Below are 23,646 nucleotides of genomic sequence, written 5' to 3' on the forward strand. Positions count from 1 at the left end.
CAGCCCAAACAGCAGCAGCAGCAGAATCAGCAGCAGAACCAACAGCCCAAGCAGCAGCAGAACCAACAGCCCAAACAGCAGCAGCAGCAGAATCAGCAGCAGAACCAACAGCCCAAACAGCAGCAGCAGCAGCAGCAGAACCAGCAGCAGAACCAGCAGCCTAAACAGCAGCAGCAGCAGCAGCAGAACCAACAGCCCAAACAGCCCCCGAAGCAGCAGCAGAACCAGCCGTCCCACCCCAAGGGCAGCAGAGGGGGAGGGGGAGGCGGTGGGAAATCCTCAGCGGCCTCCGCAGCCTCCTCCTCTTCCTCCTTCTTTGGCAAGCTGGCGAAGGTTCTCAACTTTCTCTTCTACCTCACCCTCGTCGCTGGGGCCGGCTTCTCCGGCTGGTGTGTCCATAACGTTTTGGAGGAAGTCCATCAGATCCGGCTCCGGAATGAGGGCTTCACCAGGCAGAGAGAGGAGCTGGGCCAGGGCTTGCAAGGCGTCATGCACAAGGTAAGGGCCCCTATTCCTCCTTCCAAATAGGGCAGCGAGCCCGGCAAAGCATCATCCGCGCCCTCTTTCCTCCAAATCCCAAGTCAACAGTAGAGCTGACTTAGCGAGTTCCAGTTAGCCGGAGGGCTCAGTAGCAGTGTGACCTTGGGGGAGTCATCTCACTTTCCTGGGCTTCTAAGGTACCCTCCATCTCCATGACCTTATGAATTCTTTCTAAAGCTCTGTACCTCAGTTCTCCTTTCTTTAAAATGAGGAGGTTGGACTAGAATGCCTCTGAGGCCCCTTTCGGCTCCAGATGTATGATCTTAAGAAACTTTTCGGACCTGGGGCGAGCCATTTAATCTCTAGGTTTCAGTTTCCTTATCTGTAAAATGAGGGGGTTAGACCAGAAGGCCTCTGAGGACCCTTCCTGCTCTAGGAGTCAGGAAGACATGAGTTTAAATCTGGCATTAGATAGTGGCTAGCTGTGTGACCCTATTAACCTCTGTCTGCCTCAGTTTCCTCAACTGTAAGATAGGGATAATAATAGCACGTACCTCCTGGGTTGTTGTGAGGATCAAATGAGGTGATATTTCTAAGATGCTTTGTAAACCTTAATTGTTGAGTCATTTTTTCAGCTGTGTCTGACTCTTCATGACCCCATCTGGAGTTTTCTTGGCAGAGATACTGGAGTGGTTTGCCATTTCCTTCATGTTCAGTTCATTTTACAGATGAGGAAACTGAGGCAAACAGGGTGAAGTGACTTGTCCAGGGTCACACAGCTAATCGAACTCGGGAATATGAGTCTTCCGGTGCTCTATCCACTGCTCCATCTTAAAGTCCTATATAAATGATAGGTGTTATTATTCCGAGCACGTGTCCATGTTAAAACTCGTTTGACCTCCTGTACTTTAGGTATTATTATCCTTATTTTGCAGATTAGAAAACAGTAAACATTTAATTAGATTCACATGCGCCAGATATTATGGGAGGGGTTCAAAGACAAAGAGAACAGTCCTTGCCTTCATGGAGTTTACATTCTATCTGGGGAAACTGCAGGGCGGCAGAAACGGATACAAATTATATACAAAGAAAATGAAAGATATTGGAGGGCGGCTGAACAACTGGTACATATCAGTTAATACCAAAGTAATATACAATGTAAATAACAGGTAATGGAGGGGGCTGGAGAAGGGCCTCATGTGGCATGGGAGCTGAGGTTTGAACAAGGCCCTAAGGAGTCTAAGAGAGGTAAGGAAAGGAGGGCATTCCTGGTATCGGAAACAACACGTGCAAAGGCATGGCTATTGGATGGAATGTAGTATGTGAGGAAGAACACGTGGCCTAGTTTGGCTGAATTGTAGAGTCTAGAAAGAGGAGTAATGTGTAATAAAAAACATTTTGAACAGTTTTGAATACCTAATCGAAAAGTTTGTCTGTGAGCTGGGATGATTTGGTTTAAAGCTGTGCTATAGGAGTTTCATTTTGGCACCTGTGTGGAGGACAGATTATAATCATAACATCTAACTTTTATGTAGTGCTTTAAAGTTTGCAAAAGTGATTTGCAAATATTGCCTCATTTGATCTTCTCAGCAACCTTGAAGTCGGGTGCTATTATCCCCATTTTACAGATGAGGAAGGTGAGGCAGCCACAGAGGTTAAGTGACTTGCTGAAAATCACACAGCTAGTAAGTGTCTGAGACCTAATTTGAACTCAGGTCAGTTTTATCTGATTCCAGGCCCACTACACTATCCCCTGTGCCACAGAGAGAGAAAGGGAGTTGTCCATGGTCATCTGGCTAATCAATGTGAGAGGTCTGAAGTCTGTTCCTGACTGCTTTCCTATCCACCATGCCTGCTTGTTTCCAGGGTCTGCTTTAAAGAGTGAGCCTGAAGTCGGCATCTTTCTCCGTCTGGGAGTGTCCCTGGTGCTGATCGGATCATCCTGGCCCTTTGGGGAAGGGGGGCGCTTGGATTGGATGGGGATCCAGCCAAGTGGGCCCTCTCCAGAGCCTCTTTGGGTAGCCCCAGGCTAGGGGACTCCCTCCAAACAGAGTCCCTCTCTGTCTTTGTTTAGACAGCAGGGGGACAAATACGTCTCCAGAAGTATTTCTCTGCCTTTCCCCGAGTACTGAATGGGGCTGCAGTAGTACTCTGTCAGCCGGAGGGTTGATTAGCAAAGGGAACCCGTCACAAAACATTAGCCTTGACCTGGAAGCAAACTCCCAGTCTCTTTGCAGTGACTCTTCAGTGACTGGGAACAGCCCCGGAGGGCTGGGGAGAGGTGGCCCGTCTTGCCTCCAGCCTGGGCCCCACCCAAGCTGTCCCAGACAGAGGAGTGAGATGTTCTTGTCCAGTTCTCGTCCTCTCTTGGCATCCCGAATTTACTTGGGGATCCAGGATTGGGAAGCTTATTGATCAAAAGCTGAAAGGAATCTCAGAGGCCATTTCATCCAACTCCCTTGTTTTCAGATGGGGAAACTGAGGCTGGGGGAGGGGGTGTGACTCGGAATTTCATAGCTCTAGGGTGAAAGGACCTCACAGACCATCTAGTCCAGCCCTTTCATTTTTCAGATGAGGAAACTGTGACCCAAGATTGATTTGCCCAAGGTTTCACAGATTGTAAATGTCAGAAGTATATTTGCGCCTAGGGCCTTTGACTTTATGGTCAGGGGGACCTCTTCCCTCACATAGGTTCTGAAAATTTAGAGCTGAGATAACCTTTAGAGTTCTTCCAGTCCATCCCTTTCCTTCTTCATATATATAATAATAGTTTATTTACATAGTAAACCATAAATAATCCTTATTATGAATAACATAATAATAAAATAACATGTTATTATAATATAATTAAGGAGCAGCTAGGTGGCGAAGTGGATACAATGCTGGGCCTGGAGTCAGGAAAAACTCATCTTCCTGAGTGCAAATCCGACCTTGGACACTTACAAGCTGGGTGACCCTGGGCAAGTAACTTAACCCTGTTTGCCTCAGTTTCCTCATTTGTAAAATAAGCTGGAGAAGGAAATGGCAAACCACTCCAGTATCTCTGCCAAGAAAACCCCAGATGGGGTCAAGGAGAGTCAGCTATAACTGAAAAACAACCAAACAACAACAATATAAGTAGCAATATAATCAATAATGCTTATTTTATTTTATACTCCGTAGCTATTTCTAGATGTGTTAAGGTTTGCATAGAATGGAAGGAAGCTTAGAAGTCAAACTCCAATAGAAACCAAACTGTATATAAGGATCCCTGTAGGATGTGTATTGACTTAATTTTAAAAATGTAGCATTGTCTATATTCTATTGTATTTTTATTATTTTGTTAAATATTTCCCAATTACATTTTAGTCTGGTTTGGGGCTATTGCAGGTGGCATGTTTGACATCTCTAATCTAGGTCAATCTTGTCATTTTACAGATGAGGAAACTGAGGCCCAGCGAGGTTAGGTTACTCTTCCAGTGTCATGCAGGTAGTATGTGCTGGAGCTGGGAGATAAACCCGAGAGTGAGAGGTAGAGATGGGATTTGAATGGCCCAAAGATCTTTTCACCACTCCAAAGAGAGGTGTGTTCAACCCATTAAGCTTTTCCAGCTTGAATAGCACTTCATCTTGGGGGGGGATGGGGAATCCAGAGAGATGATAGGAGTGGCTAGAGAGCCGGTCTCAGAGAAGACCTGGGTTCAAAACCTGCCTCTGATAGATGCTTGCTGTGCATCCCTGGGGAATGTCCAGACCCAAGGTGGCTCTCTGCTTCAGAGGAGGAGGAGAAAGGCAGGTCTGTATTTTGGATATCCATAGAAATAAGCCTCCCGCTCTCTAGGAAGCTGCTTTGCCTCTCCACCCCTTTTGCTCGTCCTGATGTGAAGCCAGCCTTCAGTGATCTGCTTTGCTCCTCCCTTTCCCCTACACTAAATCCATTGTTAAGTGAGTTCCTTGTGAGACCCACAACAAAAATCCGGCCAGCTCCTTTTTGCTGCCTCTGCCCCCTTCAGATAGTCTTGATAACTTCCAGTGAATCAGATCGTAAGCAAAGAGCTCCTAGCTCACAGTGCTGCTCTGCCCGTTTAGAAAGTTGAATGACTAACAAAATGAAGAAGATAGGTGGAACCTATCACTAGCCCCTGCTCTTTCCTTGACTCTCTTTCTCTTACTGTCTTCTTGTAGGTAGATAGGTACGTGGTGTAGTGACTACAGTGTCAGACAATCACTGGGTTTGAATCCTGCCTCAGGCACTTACTAGCTTTATGACCCTGGGCAAGTCAATTAATATTCCCCAGCCTCAGTTTTCTCATGTGTAACAATATGACTAATGATAGCATCTACCTCATAAGTTTGTTGTGAGGATTAAATGACATGTAACCTATGTAAAGCACTATGTAAATCACCAAGTGCAAATATTATTTTTATTTCCTTTAAAATCTTTGGGTCTTTGTGCAGTACATTGTGAAAGGAGGGAGAGTGGGAAAAGGAAGAAAAAATAAGACCTCTCAGGAATTTGTAGTGTCCCTGGGGACGCTAGATCTACACTGAGAAAGGTGGTAAATAACACTGAGAGGAGGGGATGTATTCCTAATTGGCACCTAGGACAGTGGCCAGGCACATTTGGGCATAGGGAATTCCCAATGTGCAACTCCCTGTTCTAATGCAGATTGGCAAGACTGTAACTTGTGGCAGCTAGGCGGCACCATAGTGGATAGAGTGACTCATCTTCCTCAGTTCAAATCTGGTCTCAGACCACAGGCAAGTCACTTAACCCTAATTACCTCAGTTTCCTCATCTGTACAATGAGCTGGAGAAGGAAATGGCAAACCACTGCAAAACAGAAAACCCCAAAATGTCAGACACGACTGAAAAACGACCCAACGACAAGAAGACCGTAACTACTCGGAGCACTGAAAGTGACTTGCTCAGGGTCACACAGCTAGAGGCAGGTTTGGGAATATTGTTATCCTCATTTTATAGATTGGGTGACTGAGAGTCTGAGAGGTTAAGGGTCTTGTTTGCCCAGGGTCACACAGTTAGCAAGTGTCAGAGGTGGGATTTTGAGCTCATGTTTCCCTGAGTCCAGGATCCTTTCACCCCCAACTGCCAGGATGAAAAGGATCTTTTGAAGTCTTCTCCATGACTTTTTCAGGGATCATAGGTAATACTCTGAGCTTCAGTTTCCCAATCCGTAAAATTAGGTGGTTGGACAAAGTTCAATTAAATTCACAGGATCATAGATTTTAAAACTGGAAGGACCTTAGAGTTCTAAGCTGCTCATTTTACAGATGAGGAAACTGAGCCCCAGAAAGGGGAAGGGATTGGTCCCTGGGCCACATAACTAAACTCCAAACCCAGTGCTCTATGCATTATTCTACACTTCCTTACTACTAATGCTCACTTTGCTATTTTAATGACTCTGAAGTGTCATAGACATGGGCATCCCCTCCACTGGTATAGATCATGGCCCATCCTTTCCTTTTCATCCCAAGTTCTCTGGTAGAAATGCCTAGATTGCTTCCAAATTCCCTTTTGAGAAATCCTTGAATTGTGGGTTCAGTCATCATTCTTTTCTCCTTTCATCAGTCTTGGATGCCCCAGCTCCCTGGCTCTCCCAGCCTTCGGAAGTCCCCTTTCCTGAGGTAGCTCAGTCTGGCAACAAAGTGATCATCTCATCCACTGGTCTCTCACTGTGCCCTAATGTCAACATTTTGTTTCCTTCTGATGGCCCCATGTGCTGAGTTCAGACAGGTTTCTCTACCTTGGCTTATGCTATCCTTCCTTCCCAGACCTTCTCCTGCTATCCCGTTTCGTCCTTTTCTTTAAAACAAACTCAGGAGGCAGCGTTTACAGTGGCTAGAGTACTGGACTCGGAGGCAGGAAGACCTGGGTTGGAATCCCACCTCTGACCCTCACTGTGCGACCATGGCTAAGCCATCCAATCTCTCAGTTTTTTCTTCTGTAGAATGAGTTTTACAATAATAGCGAGCATTTATACACAACACTTTAAGGTTTGCAAAATACTTTACAGATAGTCTCATTTGGTTCTCATGACAACCCTGTGAAATGGGTGCTGTTATTATTATTCCCATTTTACAGATGAGGAAACTGAAGCACAGCAAAGTTAAGTGACTTACCCAGGGTGTCACAGTTAGTAAATGTCTGAGGTAGGATTTGAACTCAGGTCCTTCTGACTCTATGTCCAGTGTTTTGCCCATTGTACCACCTAGCTGCCATCCATACTTATAATGCCTACATCCAGGGGGTGGTTGAGGGGCTCAAAGGCAATAATATATATAACTTAAGAGCTCTCCAAACATCAGCTATCATTAGCCTGGACCTCTTCTCAGTGTCCCTCTCAACTAGTGAGACTGGTAGGCTGAGTTGGATGGCCTCTTCTCAGGGATGTTGGGGAAGGGATTAGTGGCCAAGGAAGGACTGGACTAGATGACGCTTGAGTTTCCTTCTGGCTTTGAGATCCTGTGGTCGGCCTGTAAGTGCTCCAGATCTTCCTGCCCTGTTCATACTGTTCCATGATCATAGGACCACACACCCAGAGCTGAAAGGCAACTCCTTCGTTTGACAGGCGAGGAAACTGAGACCCAGACGGGATAATCTTCTACTCCAAGATCACACAAGGTTTTTTTTTTAAATTTCTATTATTTTTTAAATAATATTTTATTTTTTCCCTAGTTATATGTAAAGACAATTTTTAACATTCATTTTAAAAAATTTTTTGAGTTCCAAATTTTTTTCTTTCCCTCTTCCCTCCCTTAGATGGTAAGCAATTTGATATAGATTATACATGTTCGATCATGTAAAACATGTTCCCATATTAGTCATATTGGATCCCACAAGTCTTAAGCATCAGAGGAGAATTTGAACCCAGGTTCTCTGACTCCAGAGGCAGGCTCTTTCCGCCATTATCACATGGCCTCCTCTTCATTCACTGAAATTCTACTCATCTCTTAAAGCCCAGCTCATTTGCCATCTCCTCCATGAAGCCTGCTGTGATCATCCTTCACATCTAACCCATACCTTTCCATATTCAGTGATCTCTCCCCCCTGAGCGTCCCCCTCCAGCCTCAAGTCCTCCTGGAGTATTTTGTATATCATTATGTATTGGTTATTTGTGCCCTGCCCGGACCCTGTTTTATCTTTTAACTTTGTATCTCCCATGACACCTTGCATAGTATTCTGTACATAATAGGTAGATAGGTGGATGGGTAGGTAGATAGAGGCATAGGTGGATAGATAGATGGATAGAGGGATAGATAGATAGTTTAGATGGATGGACAGACGGATGGAGAGCTAGACGGATGGATAGATAAATGAATAGAGAGGTAGATAGATGATAGAGGGATAGAGAGGTAGTTGGATGGATGGGTAGACGGATAGATAAATGGATAGAAAGGTAGATAGATAGATGGATGGATGAATAGAGAAGGCATTAAGTACTTGCTTATACCAGAGAGCTTGCTAAGCCTTACGGATCCAAATGCAAGCAAGCAAATCATTGCCCTCAGGGAGCTTACATTCTAATGGGGGAAGACGCACATAAAGGAAGACCATATAGGGAGAGCTGTACTCTTGGTGGGGAGATAGTCAGGAAAGGGTGTGGAGATCTACCTCCCAGCAAGATGAGGCAAAAGCTCCCCCATCCGAGCAGGAGCCCCAGGGACAGGGTCCAAGGTTGAGGGAGGGGGAAGATGAGTTTGATGGCCAGTCAAAGTACTGTACAGGCAGCATGGTAAGGAGATAGCCAGGGAGTGGAATTAGACACCTGGCAAGGGAAAGAAGACCAAGTTATTTAGTAAATGTTGACTTGCATTCAAGTGATATTGATTTAGCCCATAGTTTCCCAGGGAGGGAGGTATCCAGATGAATAGTAAGGATAACGATAATACTGTAATAGTGTCTAGTTCAAGGCTTTCATTTGATAGATGCGAAAGCCGAGACACAAAAGGGAAGCGATTTACCTGAAATGATATATGGTGGCAGATTTAGGGTTCAAACCCAGGCAGGTCCTCTGATTGAAATCCAGTGCTCTGCTCTCTTCCAGACACACTGCCTGGGTGGGATTGGTGCTGCTCCCTTTCCTCTCAAGGGTTTGGGGTGGTTATGAACATCATAGATTTAGAGCTGGAAAGGATCCTAGGTACTAAGTCTAACTGTGCCAATTTATGCAGTTGAGGAAACTGAGGCCCAAAGACCTTATACCTCAGGTCATGTAACTTATAAATGGCAGAAGGAGAATTTGAATTTTGGACATGGGATCACAGACTTCAAACTGGAAGGTATTTACCTGGGATAACAGAAAGTTTACCAGTCTGAGGTTAAGAACCCCTGCGTTAGGGGATTAGACCCTGTTTCAGGGCCAAGGCTAGACCCCATTTCCCTTTCTGTCTCTTATCTCCTCCCAGTGCCTAGGACTGTGTATTACCTATATTAGGTACTTAATAAATGCTGGTTGAATGAATGGATGGGGTGGGAGAAGGAACACAACTTTGGTAGCCTCGTGGTGCCCTTGGGACCAGCCGAGGACCAGGCTGGCTTCAGGGAATCCAGCCAGTTACACAGCTGTTTGACATGGAGCATTTAGCTGCCAGGGATATTTCCTGTTCTGCTCTAACTCTCAGCCCCCTGAGGCTAAAAATAGCCCTGGTCCCCCCCTCAGCAGCGGACATTCCAGCCTTGAAATAAAGGGAAGCCCTGATGGAGCTCAGAGCAGCTTCAGATCTGGCTACAGCCAAGGCCAAGTGTCTCGTATATCCAGAATGTTGGGGACATTTGAAATCACAGAGACTTCGAGGTGGAGGGGCCGGTGAAGAGCCCATGGACGCCACCTGGTCTTATCGATGTCCTTCCTTCAGTGCGATGCTCGGGACAGAACTTAGTTCTCCAGATACGCTTTGATTGTATCTACAGATCCAGATTCTAGATGGGGATTTCTCATTTGGCTTGGGGGATCAGGGAGTCAGTGAGAAACCATTGCTGTATCCATAACAGCAGCAAACACGCCCCTAGTGTTGAGTACTAGGAAATAGAATTAATTTAGACATTGCGGTTTTTTTGGAAAGAGCATTGGATTTTCAATCAGAAGAACCTTGGTTTTCTTTCTTTCTCTCCCCCTCCCTTTGGCAATCAGGTTAAGTGACTTGCCCAGGGTCACACAGCTAGTAAGTGTATGAGGCCAGAGAACCTGGTTTTCAACTTTTGCTCTCGTGTTAGCTATGGATGTGATTCTGAGCTAGTCATCTTCAAACCTCATCTGTAAAATGGGGATTATAATACTTAGCATATGAGACAGTTAGGTGGCACCATAGTGCAAAGAGTGCCAGGCCTGGAGTCAGGAAGACTCATCTTCTTGAGTTCAAATATGGCCTCAGATACTTAACAGCTGTGTGACCCTGGGCAAGTCACTTATCCCAGTTTGCCTCCATTTCCTCATCTGCAAAATGAACTGGAGAAGGAAATGACGAACCACTCCAGTATCTTTGCCAAGAAAACCTCAAATGGGGTCACAGAGTCACTGAAACGACTCAATAACCAACAACAATTATGAGAAAAAATTATCAAAATGTGAGTTGGAATAGTAATACGGGGTATTACCTTGTGGAGTTTATAGCCTAAGTCAGTGCATAAGACGCGTAACTTCTGAGTTTGGAGAAGAGAATGTTTCTGACCATCCATTGCTTAACACAGTGCCTGGCACATAGTAGGCATTTTAATAAATGTTTATTGATTAAGTGACACCAAGGAGGAGTCTTCCTTCAGAGCTCTGCTCAAGAGCTGTCTTCTCTGTGAGACCCTTTGGGGAGGTAGTAGCAGTATAGTGGAAAGAACGCTGACTTTGGTGTCAGAAGACTTGGCTTTGAATCTCCCTTCTGCCTCTCACTCTCACACTTCAACTCTCTTGGCTTCATTTTCCTCATCGGTAAGCTGAAGGGTCTGCCACCTCTTCCAGCATTAGATCTATGACCCTAGGATCATCCCTGGGCCTCAGTTTCCTCATCTGTAAAATGAGAGGGTTGTACTAAATGACTTCTAAGGACCCTTCTAGCTCTAAGGCCATGATGCTATGAACCCTGTGAGGTTAGAACTACAGGAATTGTCTCCATGTTGTACACACATACACACACACACACTCTTTATAATTTCCAGAGTGTTTCCCTGACAATCATCTCCATTTTACAGATGAGAGAACTGAGGCTGAAAGGGACTAAGTGACCCATGATCTCACTTGACAAATGCCAAAGACTGAGTTTAAATTCAGGTTTTTCTGACTATGAATCCAGAGCTCTGTGTATTATATATTATACTCCCTCTTCTCTTTTACAGAGTGAGAAGCTGAGACTCAGACGGGGGAGGTGACTTGTTCACTATCACACAGGTAGTAAGTAACAGGCTCAATATTTAAGCCCAGGTCATAGGATCGTAGACTTGAAACTGCAAGGGACTCAACCTCTCCTTTCCCCTCGTTTTACTGATTGAGGAGACTGAGTCTGAGAATGATGAAGTGACTTGCCTAAGGTCACACAGCGAGTAAGTGTCAAAGACTGAATTCAAACAGGCCCGTGGATTATAAACACAGTCCTTTTTCAATACCATCACCCTGTTTCTCCATATGGTTCAATATTTAGGCAATCTATTAATGTTCTCATACCTTAATAGTAGTAATTTACCTTTGGTATATGAGGATATGCCCTTAACCGCCCTCCATCTCCCATTGGGAAGGCCCCCACTTACTGAGGGCTTGTAGTAGGGGCGGTCTGGCACTGTTCCCTCCATCCATTCTGAGACCTGAGAGCTCGTCTCATCCAATCTCCTTGTTTTATGGATGAGAAAATCAAGGCCCGCACCAAGAAATTGTCTTGGTCCAGGTTGCATAGGTAGCTTAGGCCAGGATTTGAACTCAGGCCGCCTGACTCCAAAGCTGCCACTCCCCCATAGTATTCCTTAAAAAAAAAAAAAATTATCGCTAACTTTTGTTCTTATATCACGCTCACTTCCCAATATAGCTCTCCTCCCCCTCCTGGTGCTCTCAGACAGTTATTCCTTATGAAACAAAATTAAAAAAAAAAATCAATTCAGTAAAACTAACCAACATATGGGAAAAGTCTGACATTAAATGGAGTATTCCATACCCAGAGTTCCCCACCTGTGCAAAAAGGGGAAGGAGGCTCATTTTCATATTTCTTCTTTGGAGTCATGATGTTTCAATTAACTGAACTGACCAGGTATTATGAGTGGTAGTAACATACCCAAGATTTGAACCCGGGTCATGGGATCGTAAATTTAGAGATGAAAGGGACCTTAAGTGTGTTAAGCTGATCTAACCCCCTGACCATAAGTAGCTTCAATCAGAGGATTTTTTGTTTATCCTTTTGCTTTCTCCCTGCCTGTATCTCAGTCAAATTCAGGGACCAGTCATGAGCTTGAAGTGAGACATCTTTAGCTCTGATGGAGTTTAGCGGTGCCTGAGTTATTATAGGCCCAATGCATGAGTGGAGGGGATGGGGAAAGGGGAAGAGAGAATGTAGGGTATCATTAACAGTTGTCTCGGATGCTGTGAGGTTATACATCTCAAGGGGAGACTGAGTATAAGACTAGTGAGAGACCAGAAATCCTGGGTTCTTATCCTGACTCTGCTCCAAGCTAGCACCGTGACCATTGGTTCTCCATTTCCTCACGGAATAATAAAAATAGCTCTTTATATGACATTTTGAGATGGCTAGGTAGTACAGTGGATAGAGTGCCAGGCCTAGGAGTCAGCAAGACTCATCTTCCTGTGTTCAAATCCAGCCTCAGACACTTACCAGCAGTGTGACCCTGGGCAAATCATTTAACCCTGTTTGCCTCAGTTTCTTCATCTGTTAATGATAAGAAATGAGTGGAGAAGAAAATGGCAAACTGCTCCAGCAGCTTTGCCGAGAAAACCCCAAATGGGGTCATGAAGAGTCAGACGTGAGTGAAAACGAATCAACAGCATGACATCTCACAGTTTTCAAAGCATTTTCTATCCATTATCTTATTTGCTTCTCACAACAATCATGTGTAATTTGTTCTATGGGTATTCCCATTTTACTGATGAGGACATTGAAGCACCATGACTTGCCTGAGATCACACAGCTAGTACACAGCGTAGCTGGGATTCAAAGAGTGTGGGATGGAAAGGCTCTCAGAGTCGATGTAGTCTAACCTGAACAGGATTCAAAGTCCCTTTTGACATTCCCATTAAGTAGTCATCTGGCCATCTCTTCCAGACTGCTATAGCCTAAGAGTGCTGTCAGGAAATGTCTCTGCAACCTCTACCCATTCATTCTATGTGTTGCCCTGTGGAACCAAGCAGAACTATGCTAATCATTCCTTGTCCCCGAAATTCTCTTTAGATATTTGAAGACTTGACATCGTCTCCCCTCAACCCCCAAATTTTCTTTTCTACAGGATAAATACTCCTACTTCCTTCAACTGATCCTTATACAACATGCTACTGAGACCCTTCTAAATCCTGGTTGCCCTTCTTTGAACATTGCCCAGTTTATCCTTTCTAAATGTGGGGCCCATAACCAAGGATGTGCTGGTAAATGTTTAACAACTGACTTCCTAAGAAAAAAAAGTATGTGTAACACATGTTTTAGTTTAATTTGCATTATTAAGGAAAATGCAGTCACTTTCTTAAGTGAAATCATCAGTGATTTCTAAAGTGAATGTCCATTTCTAAAGTGATACCTGGACTTTTTCAAGTCCCAGGGGTGGGGAATCTGTAGCCTTGAGGCCCCATATGGCCTCCTAGGTCCTCAGTGTGGCCTTTTGACTGAGTCCAAGTTTTACAGAACTAATCCTTTTATTAAGGGGTTTTGTTCTTTGAAGTTTGAATTCTGCCAAAGGGCCACACTTGAGGACCTAGAGGGCCACATGTGGCCTCGAGGCCACAGGTTCCCCATCCCTGGTCTAGACAATCTGCAAGATGGTGAATCAGGCCTTGATTTAGAGCATTTGCTGATTTCTGAGGTCTGGACTGTGATGACTCTGGAAGAGAGAGTGAGGCAGATGGCTGTGCAGCTCTACCTCATTTAAATCCAATTCATGTACAAGTCAAGCCATCACCCTCCTGATGTTCATCCGTCAAAATGAAGGACAAACCACAACAAATGCTTGGGCTGAATATTTATAATTGGTTCAGGTTTCATCTGAGCTCCAGTGTACCCCTATCTATAGTAGCATGCAATACATCATGCCCCCCTAAGTCTTAATGCAGTTTTATGCTGTTAGCTTAAAAACTATTATTTAAGCTAAGAGCATAAAACCGCACTAAGATTTTTGGGACATTGGTACTTTAGTAGCAATCTTAGGGCACACTACAGTGGACATGCCATCTCCCTAGTCTTGGATATTGGGCATCGATGATCTCATTAGATTTTTTTTTTTTTGGCTGCCTGCTTCTGTTAATTCCCTTGAGTGTGGAGTCAACTAAAATCCTCAGGTATTTTTTTTTTAAATGTTAACTGCTATCTAGTCATACCTTGCCAATCTTGTATATATGAAGATGATTCTTTGAACCAAAATGTAGGACTTTACATTTATCTCTTAACAGAGACAGACAATTTCACCTTATTGGGTTGGAGGGCAGTGTGTCATATACTGGATAGAGAGCTAGGAAGACCTTGTTTGATACATTGGCTGCATAGACAGGTGCTTCTGATTTATCCTAGGCAAATCTCCCAGACTATAAGTTACCGAGAAGGTACTGACTTGCATTGGTGGAGGGAGTTTTCCTCACCTGGAGTTCTCTATACCCATGATACTTCAGGTCCTATCCCTATCCCTATCCATCTAGGTTCATTTGAGCTAGTCTAGACCAGGGCTTCGTAAACTTTTTCCACTCGTGACCCCTTCAGCGCTTCTTAAACTGTTTTAGAAGTTTAAGAAACGCTGGTCTAGACCTTTTTGGATCCAGACTTGGTCATCCATTACGTTCTCTCTCTAGCCTTCCCAGCTTTGTGTCATCTCCAGATTTGATAAGTATGCCAGCCTTTATCTAAACTTCTGATCAAAAACATTAGCTATCACAGACCCTAGGATGCTCTATTAATAGATAATTTCTTCCAAGTTGACATTGGACTATTAATGGCTACTCTTTGGATCTGGTGTTTGGAGCTTCTCGGCCAGCAGGAGAGACTGTGAAATGCTTCACAGAAATCTACATAGAGGATCGCCATAGTATTGGTCACTATAGACCTAACTAGCTGATCATTTCCTTGTTCAAAAACCTTTAGTGCAAGGGTCCTCAACCTGGGGTTTGTGAACTTTTTGAAAAATATATTTTAATCCCCATATCACAATATAATTGGTTTCCTTTGTAATCCTATGGATTTTATGCATCCAAAAACATGATTCAGAGAAGGGGTCCGTAGGCTTCGTGGGACTGACTGCTCAAGGAATCCATGACACACGCAAAGGTTAGGGGTCCCTGCTTTCGTCATTCCCTGTTAGGTGTTTAATTAATGATTGAATTAGGACTATAATCTAGGCTTAAAACTGATTCTCGAACCAGTTCTCTCTGCCGTGGTGCCAGGGACATGGGGAGAGGCGGGGTATGTGTCTTTGCTATGTCTCTGATGACAAATTTCATTATATACTTATGTGTCTTTACCTATTTTCTTACGTCCCAAGACCAACCTACCCCATCCTGGATCCTGGCACAGCTAGTCGATTGGTCAAAAGTCAATGTAGATGTGATAAGTTACCAGATTGCTGTGGATGTAAATTCCTTTTGTTCAATTCCATCTGCTTCTTTCGGGGATTAACATCTGGCTTCTTCTTTTAGGTGCAATCTCTACAGTCTACGTTTGTGAGTTTTGAGTCCATCTTGAAAAACTCCCAACATAAGCAGGAACTGACAGAGAAAGCAATCAAACAGGGGGAGAATGAGATCAATCGTATCAGCGAGGTGCTGCAAAAATTGCAGAACGAGATCCTGAAGGACCTTTCGGATGGCATCCATGTGGTCAAGGACGCCAGGGAGAAGGATTTCAACTCCTTGGAGCACACTGTGGAAGAGAGACTCACGGAGCTTACCAAGTCCATCAATGAGAACATCGCCATATTCACTGATGTCCAGAAGAGGAGCCAGAAGGAAATCAACGAGGTGAAAGCCAAGATCTCTTCGCTGGAGGAGACAGATTGGTACAAAGATGACTTGAAGGCATTGAGGGATGTGGTGGATGGACTTCAGACCTCAGTGAAATCCAGAGAAAAGGATATTGAGTCCTTGAAAAATTCCCTGGAGACCATGGAGTCTGATGTCTATACCGAAGTCAAAGAGTTGGTGAGCTTGAAACAGGAGCAAGAAAAGTTCAAGGAAGCTGCTAACAATGAACGTCTAACATTGCAGTCCCTGAGGGAGAAGATCCTTCAGGCTGAGGCTTCCTTGTCCCATCTCCCCGATGAGATAAAGAGATTGGAAGAAGACGTGCGCCAGGTCAAAGCAAACTCCAACCACCAAGAAGAGAATGACATTTTCAAAAACACAGACGCCTTAGACTCTCTTCAGAGGAGGAGCGATGATTTCGATTCCAGGTTTGAGCGCCTGGAAGGAAGCCTGCAGGCCATCCAGACGGCATCTTCTCAGCAGATGGAAACTCTGGAATCCCTTCTTTCCAAGAATGAAGAGCATGAACATCAGCTGGCCACCCTCCAGGAGCACCTCCAAGGCATCACGGCTTCCCGTGGGTTTCTGGACGAGGATAAAGATGGCCTCAAGAGTACCGTGAGAAGCCTGGGGGAGTCTCAGCTCTCCCTGTTCAACGACGTGGAGGAACTGAAGAGAAGCGTGAGCGAGCTCCCCAGTGCCGTGGACTCTCTCGAGAAGGTGCAGAAACAGGTCCGCACTCTGCTCGAAAATGCCCCGGGGGACGCTGCTCTCCCTCCTGACTATCTAGAAAAAATGGCGTCTGTGGATGACTTAAAATCCTCCTTAAGCCAACTGGAATCAGACCTAAAAATGGTTAGGACTGCTGTGGACAGTCTGGTCGCCTACTCAGTGAAAATTGAAACCAATGAGAATGATTTAATATCCACAAAAAGTTTATTGGACGACCTGAGGAGCGATCTGGATCGGCTGTTTGTGAAAGTTGAGAAAATTCATGAAAAAGTCTAGACAAGTTATCGATGCTGGTGTGGAATTTCAAAGTCGTCCCTCCCCGTCCCTTTTCTCATGGCCAAAAAATAAAATCTTCCCTCTTTATAATGAGCAATAGTTACTCATGGAAGCGCCTGGGCATTCTCTGATGCCCCCTTGCCTACCCAGTTAATTTATTTGTCATTGTTAGGCTATACCTGTGAAAACAGGGCTATGGTTGCTTCATTATTCTGTATTGACTTTTAGCTTTCTCCCTGAAGGGCCCCCATCTTCAGGAATCTGAGGTTCCTTCTAGAAAGATGTTTCGAACATCACAGAAGGGCAAGAATGATTTCAGGTGACAATAAACAGGAACAGACTAGCATTATTAGCCTTCAGAGGCCACCTTGGCCACCATTTTTTTACTCAAGTAATAAAAAAGAATGCCAATTAAAATTGTCCTTAAGGAAAATAAATTTGTTTTTTTTGGTTTTTTGATGGGAGGGGGGAGGGCCCAAGTTTTCCATGAGATGTCAGTCACTTAAAGTCTTCCACTTTTAAACTGGCTGGAAACCAGAAACATCAGCACAATTTAGGGGAAAAAATATACCAATTCCTAGTTTGTTTGTTTGTTTGTTTTTTTTAACTACTTTACCATAGTCCCTCCCATAGGTGCTTTCTTATAGTTTCTCTTTCATCCTTATTCTTCCCACCCCCATTCTATACATCCTCTAGTGATATCCAAGGTAACTATGCAAGACTCAGAAGGCTCCGATTGCCAAGATGGGGCATCCACACTGAGTAATCCTGAGCCCATCTGTGCCAAATCTTCTAGTTGGGTCATCAGATAACTCTTAGACTTAGCAGCCCAGAACAGGGGTCTGATATATTCTTGAATCATATCCCAGGAGCAGTGCAGCGGAATGGGGCGTCCCCTCAGGTATGCAGACCAAATGTCTATAACCTATTTTTTTTTTAAAGTTTTTTTTAAAAAATGATACTCATGGGGATCTGCTAACAGTAGATCCCCGTCTGTCAGTGGAAAAACAAAAAGTATGCACTGCATTTCATGTCATTGTTTGCTCTGTCCCCGTCCCCGAGCTGCCCTGTTCCTGAAGGTCTGTCCTGTCCTGTCCTTTAAAGCCATTTTGTTTTTCCTCCATTTGGAGTAATTTCAGACGTTCGTTTAGTTGACTGTGAAATGAACTGTATGGCTTCTTTACAGTATTTTTAATTCTTAATAAACACTTTGGAGCTTTGTACTTATGGGTGTAGTAGGAGTTGTTATTTGCTTGAGGAGCAGGCTTTGATGGTGTGGCCAAAAGTGATTTTTGCCTTTCAGCGATGAGTGACTCAAGGTAGAGGTGGCGGCAGTTGGAGGACTGCCGGTCCACTGAGTATTCAGCCACTTAACGTGGGGCTATCTGGGATCCTGCCACTTATTTGTTCTTTTCCTCCTCGGATAGGAAGCATGGTGTACTGCATAGAGAGCTGGCCTTAAACCCAGGAGGATTTAGGATCAGAGGAGATACTTGGAAAGCCCTTAGAACAGGGCCTGAAATAAAGTAGATGCCTAAAAACAATGCTTCTTCCCTCCCCTCCCCTCCCCTCCCCTCTCTTCCCTTCCCCTCCCCTACTCCCATACCATACACATACCTGACCCTGGCTAAGTCAACTTTAACCTCTCAATGTCCCAGACATGTAGGACAGGGGGTTTTAAACTGACTTCTATGAACTGTTTTGAGTCATTTCAGTTGTGTCCAACTCTTCGTGATCCCTCTGGGGTTTTCTTGGCAGAGATACTGGAGTGTTTTGCCATTTCCTTCTCCAGCTCATTTTACAGATGAGGAAACTGAGGCAGACAGGGTGAAGTGACTTGGCCAGGGTCTCACAGCTAGTAAGCATCAGAGGCTAGATTTTAACTCAGAAAGATGAGTCTTCCTGATTCCAGGCCCAGTGCTCTATTCACTGCGCAACCTCGATGCCCCATTTTGATAATTATATTTCGCCAAAATTGGTTTGTTTTGTAATTCTATGTATCTTATTTTAGTCTTTTAAAAACATTCTGAAAGAGGGTCCAAGTTTCCACCAGAATCCCAAAGGGGTCCATCACACACACACACACTCACACATGCACAAACATTAAGAACCCCTGTTCTAAGATCATAATTTGAACAGTTGCCAATCTGTACTGGTAGAGGGGGTCTCCCTATGCCAATGAGGTCGCAGGTCTGATCCCTATCCCCAGCCCTCTCATTGAGGATTATAGATTTAGAGCCGCAAGGATCCTTAGAGGTCATCATGTCCGACCTACCCATTTTATAGATGAAGAAGCTGAGGCCTAGATGGGAGCTGAGTCAGGCTCTGAACCCAGTATTGTTCACATACTTCCTCCAAAACACAAACTCCTTAGCCAGGCATCTGAAGGCTGCAGCCTTCCGTACTTGGAATTCACTCCTTCCTCATTTCCAACTCTGAGAATCCTTAGCTTCCTACAAGGTTCCAACCATCTTTCTTGGATTCTTCTGGTAGGGTTCACTTCCTCCTCAGACTTGCTGGTAGACTGTTCTATATTCTGCCACTTGGAGGAGAATGTGAATTCTAAGAATAGGAACCCATTGTGGGCTTAGCTCTCTGTAGCTTCCTTGCCTAATGTAGTCCCTGACATAGTAGGGCTATAGATGAGATCTGTGATTTCATGGGTTTAGGGGAATCCCAGGTGAGGAAACTCTCTTCACCCATGTAGATAGCCCCCTTTTCTTCGTTAAAATCTCCTTGGGTATTGAGTTGTTAATAGTAATAATAATAATAATAATAGCTAGCATTTATATAGTGTGCCAAGTGCTTTCCAGCTACTCCTTTGATCCTCACAACAATCCCATTATCCCCATTTTACAAATTAGGAAACAAGGCAAGTAGGTTAGGTGACTTGCCCAGGGTCATAACTTTAAGTGTCTGAGGCCAGATATGAATGCAGATCTTCCTGACTCTGTCCCATGCTCTATCCACAATGACACCTAGCTCACCAGGGTCCCCCAGCCAGTGTGTGTCAGAAGTGGGACTTTGAACCTAGGGTGGCTCTATCCACTAGGCCAGGCTGCTTCTTGGGGTGTTTGTTTGAATTGACTTGAACGCACTCAGCAAACATTTATTATGTGCCTACTGTGTTTATGTTGCTTGTAGCAGGCGCTGAATTGGGGTAGGGGAGAATAGAAGATAGGCTGCTTGAGCTTTTAGGAAGACCAGGGAGTCGCTAGGTGATGCAGTGGATATAATGCTGGCCCTTGAGTCCAGGAGGACCTGAGTTCTAATCTGCCCTTGGACGCTTACTAGCTTGTGACCCTCAGCAAGTCACTCAACCCTGTTTGCCTCATTTTCCTCATCTATAAAATGAGCTGGAGAAGGAAATAGCAAACCACTCCAGTATCTGCCAAGAAAACCCCAAAATGGGGTCGCAGAGAGAGTTGGACACAAGTAATGGGGTTGGGGTAGGGTGGAGAGGGGAGGATGACCAGGCAAACATACACAAGTCAACTGGAGAGAGGCAGTGTGTACAGATATAGCATCCCAAAAGTCTTAGTTTTAGGCTTCTATTATTATATACATATACATGTATATATCCCATGAAAATACATTATAGAAAACATGCATATTATATATGTTTATATATACACAATAACATTTTATAAACATGTATGATGTCTGCTATGTGTTTATTGACATGTGTATATAACATTTACAGATATGTTACATTTGCCTGATCTTAATCATGCTTGTAGGAAGCTCAAGGGCAGGGACCACATTTTCTCCTCTTCCCCGACCCCATCAGTGCCCACTACAGCACCATGAACACAGTAGGCACTAGATAAATGCTTGCTGAATGAGGAGACCAATCTCTCAAACTGTCATGCAGAAGTATAGACTGTCTACCATAGTAGCAAACATTATGTTTCACATATGAAATCATGTGATTCTCACAACATTAAGGTAGTATATGATCATTATTATTATTTTGGAGGCAATCAGGATTAAGTGACTTAATTCGTAAGGGTCTGAGTCCAGATTTGAACTCAGGTCCTTCTGACTCCAGGTGTATTATTAAGAAAGCTTGAGGGGCAGCTAAATGGCACAGTGGGTAGAGCACTGGCCCTGGAATCAGGAGGACTTGAGTTCAAATCTGGCCTCAGACACTTGACACTTACCAGCTGTGTGACCCTGGGCAAGTCGCTTAATCCCATTGCCTAGCCAAAAAAAAAAAAAGTATACATATATATATGATCTGGGCTCTAATCCTAGGTCACTGACTTTTTGCCTCTGTGGCCTGGGATAAGTCACTTTATTTCTCCAGGTCTCAGTTTCCCCATCTGTAAAATAGTGGGAGTAGATCATCTCTAAGGTTCCTACCAGCTCTACCTCTATGGTCCTATAATCTCTAAACCCAAAATCACAACTTCCCTTGTCCTCAAGGAGTTTCCTCATCTGTAAAATGAAGGGGTTGGATTGTAATGAGCTCTTAGGGACCCCCATCACTAAATGTGTGATCCTTCAGGGGTCTTGAGAAGTATGTGTGAAGACAGGAGTTCTCTTATTATTGCCCCTAGATTCAAGAATTTCACAGCTGGAAGGGGATGCTAGGTCAGGCTCGTTCCTGATGTCCAAGCATCAAAGGAGTCCATTGACACATCTCAAGGTTAGATGGGAAAAACAAAACACAACAGCAACAAAAAAGATTACATCTTTATTTTCATGAACCTCTAACTGAAGTGTGACCTTTTCTCTAATTATTTTAAAATATGATTCTGAGAAGGGGTCCATAGACTTCACCGACTGCCAAAGGGATCCGGGATGCAAAAAAAGAGTAAGAACCCTGTAACCAAACACAGAAGAAGCCAGTGCTCTCATTTTATAGATGAAGAAAGTTCAGGAATTTGCCTATTCTTCTCTTCTCTAACTATTCTCATTCTTTTCTTCTGGATATCTCATCATTGAGGATCATGAGATCTTAGATTTACAACTGTAAGTGACCCTTAGCGACCATCTAATCCAATCCATTCATTTTATGGATGAGGGAACTGAGACCCAGGGAGAGCATGGTCACTCTTTTTTTTTTCTACAAGTAGGTTTTTTTTTTTTTTCCTTACAGGTAGTGGGAAGCTGTGAACCATAGCATTCAGGGCTGAAGTCAGTTAGGGAGCTCCTGAAGCTGTTTACTTTTTGAATTCTTCCTGCTCATCAAATGCAACACTTCTGTCCCAGCCACTCTCTGACTTAGAGCTAGAATGTACTTAAAACTTCCACTTAATTTCTGATCACCAAGTTGTATCCTCTTCAGTATCATTTCAGGGGACTTCCCTTCCCAGAAGCATGGGCTGTCTAGATCTGAAGGCCCTTTGTTTTTTTCAAACATAAGATGAATTTTGGGCAGCTAGGTGGCGCCATAGTGCGCAAAGCACTGGACCTGGAATCGGGAAGACTCGTCTTTCTGAGTTCAAATCTGGCCTCTGACACTTACTAGCTATGTGACCCTGAGCAAGTCACTTCACCCTGTTTGCCTCAATTTCCTCATCTGTAAAATGATCTGGAGAAGGAAATGCAAACTACTCCAGTATCTTTGCCAAAAAACCCCCGAACGGGGTCACAAAGAGTCAGACACAACTGAACAGACCTGAAGAAGGTCTTTCCCTCCCCCCACCCCCTCCTCCCACTCCTTAGTCTCCTTTTCTGGATCCTCATTCATTTCCTATCCCATTAACTTAGTGTGAGTATCTCTGCTGGGGATCTGCCTTAGACTTCCTCTTTCTGTTCTATCCTCAACCCGATCAATCAACATTTATTAAGCACCTACTCTGTGCCAGGCACTATGCTAAGCACTGGGGATTAAAAAAAAAAAAAGATGTCCTTGTGGACATCCCATAGATCCTTTGAAACCTGTCTGTCCTCCAGATGTCCCACCATCCTCCCAGTTGCCCAAAGATGATCCTTCCCTCTCCCTTATGTAATCAGTTGTCAAACCTTACTGGTTCTGCCTCTATACCATCTCCCCCATCTACCTCCTTTTCTCCACTAAACAGGCCCAAATCACCTCATCCTCTTCACCTTTTTCCTGAAAGGAAAGAAGGAAAAACGCATTTATTAAGCACCTACTACATGCCAGGCAATGTGCTAAGCAATTTATAAATGTTATCTTATTTGACCCTCGCAACAATCCTGAGAGGTAGGGGTTATTATTATCCCCGTTTTACAGCTGAAGAAATTGAGGAAGACAGAGGTAAGGCAACTTGTCAAGGGTCTCACGGCTAATACGTGTCGAAGGCTGGATTTGAATTCGGGTCTCTTTGACAGTTATTGTTGTCGTTCGGTCTGTCCAACTCTGCGACCCTGAGGACCATACTGGCCTTAGGGTTTTCTTGCCAGAGAAACTGGAGTGGTTTGCCATTTCCTTTGCCAGCTCATTTTACATATGAGGAAACTGAGGCAAATGGGGTGATGTGACTTGCCCAGGGTCACAAATTAATATGTGTCTGAGGCCATGTTTGAATTCAGGTTTTCCTGATTCCAGGTACAGTGCTCTATGCACTATGGCACCACAAAGCAGCTTCCTTGGTTATTATTATCACCTCCTAATTGCTCTTCAGCTTCCACTCCTTTCCTCTCCCAAAGGCACAGGTCTGCCCTTGTCATAGTGGTCCTCTGGAGCCATCAGTGGCTCCCCATTGCCTAAAAGCAGCATAGGATAAAATACAAACTCCTCAGTCTGGCATTTCAGACCTTCAACATTCCGGCTTCCAACCACCTGCCTTTTTAGTCTTATTTCAGAATTCTGTCCTTTACAAAGTCACTGTTCCAGTCACTCAGACTGCTGGACCCCATCTCCCACCTCCTTGTACCGTCACAGGATTTCAGAGTTGAAAGGGACCTCAGTGGTCTACCCCTTGTTCGAGAAGGAATCCCCATTGGAACACATCTGCCAACGGGTTCTTTAGCCTCTGCCTGAAGATCCCTGAAGAGGAGGAACCCTCAAGAAAGTCCGCCCCACTTTTGGACAGCTCCCATTTCCACAA

The 23,646-nt window shown here is 44.3% G+C and overlaps 1 protein-coding gene across 1 annotated transcript in view; it reads left to right on the forward strand.

Annotated features, from left to right (window-relative positions):
- The window catches only part of CKAP4 (cytoskeleton associated protein 4), an 18,240-nt gene extending 393 nt beyond the window's left edge, over positions 1-17,847 (forward strand). The window contains exons 2-3 of the mRNA XM_027872604.1: positions 187-498; positions 15,293-17,847. Of these exons, the coding sequence (XP_027728405.1) occupies positions 187-498; positions 15,293-16,624 (1,644 nt within the window). The 3' untranslated portion in view covers positions 16,625-17,847. The remainder of the gene's footprint in view (positions 1-186; positions 499-15,292) is intronic.
- Positions 17,848-23,646: the final 5,799 nt, after the last annotated feature.

The sequence above is a fragment of the Vombatus ursinus genome, unplaced genomic scaffold (genome assembly GCF_900497805.2).
Source record: "Vombatus ursinus unplaced genomic scaffold, bare-nosed wombat genome assembly UNPS02003292.1, whole genome shotgun sequence".
Lineage (NCBI taxonomy): Eukaryota > Metazoa > Chordata > Mammalia > Diprotodontia > Vombatidae > Vombatus > Vombatus ursinus.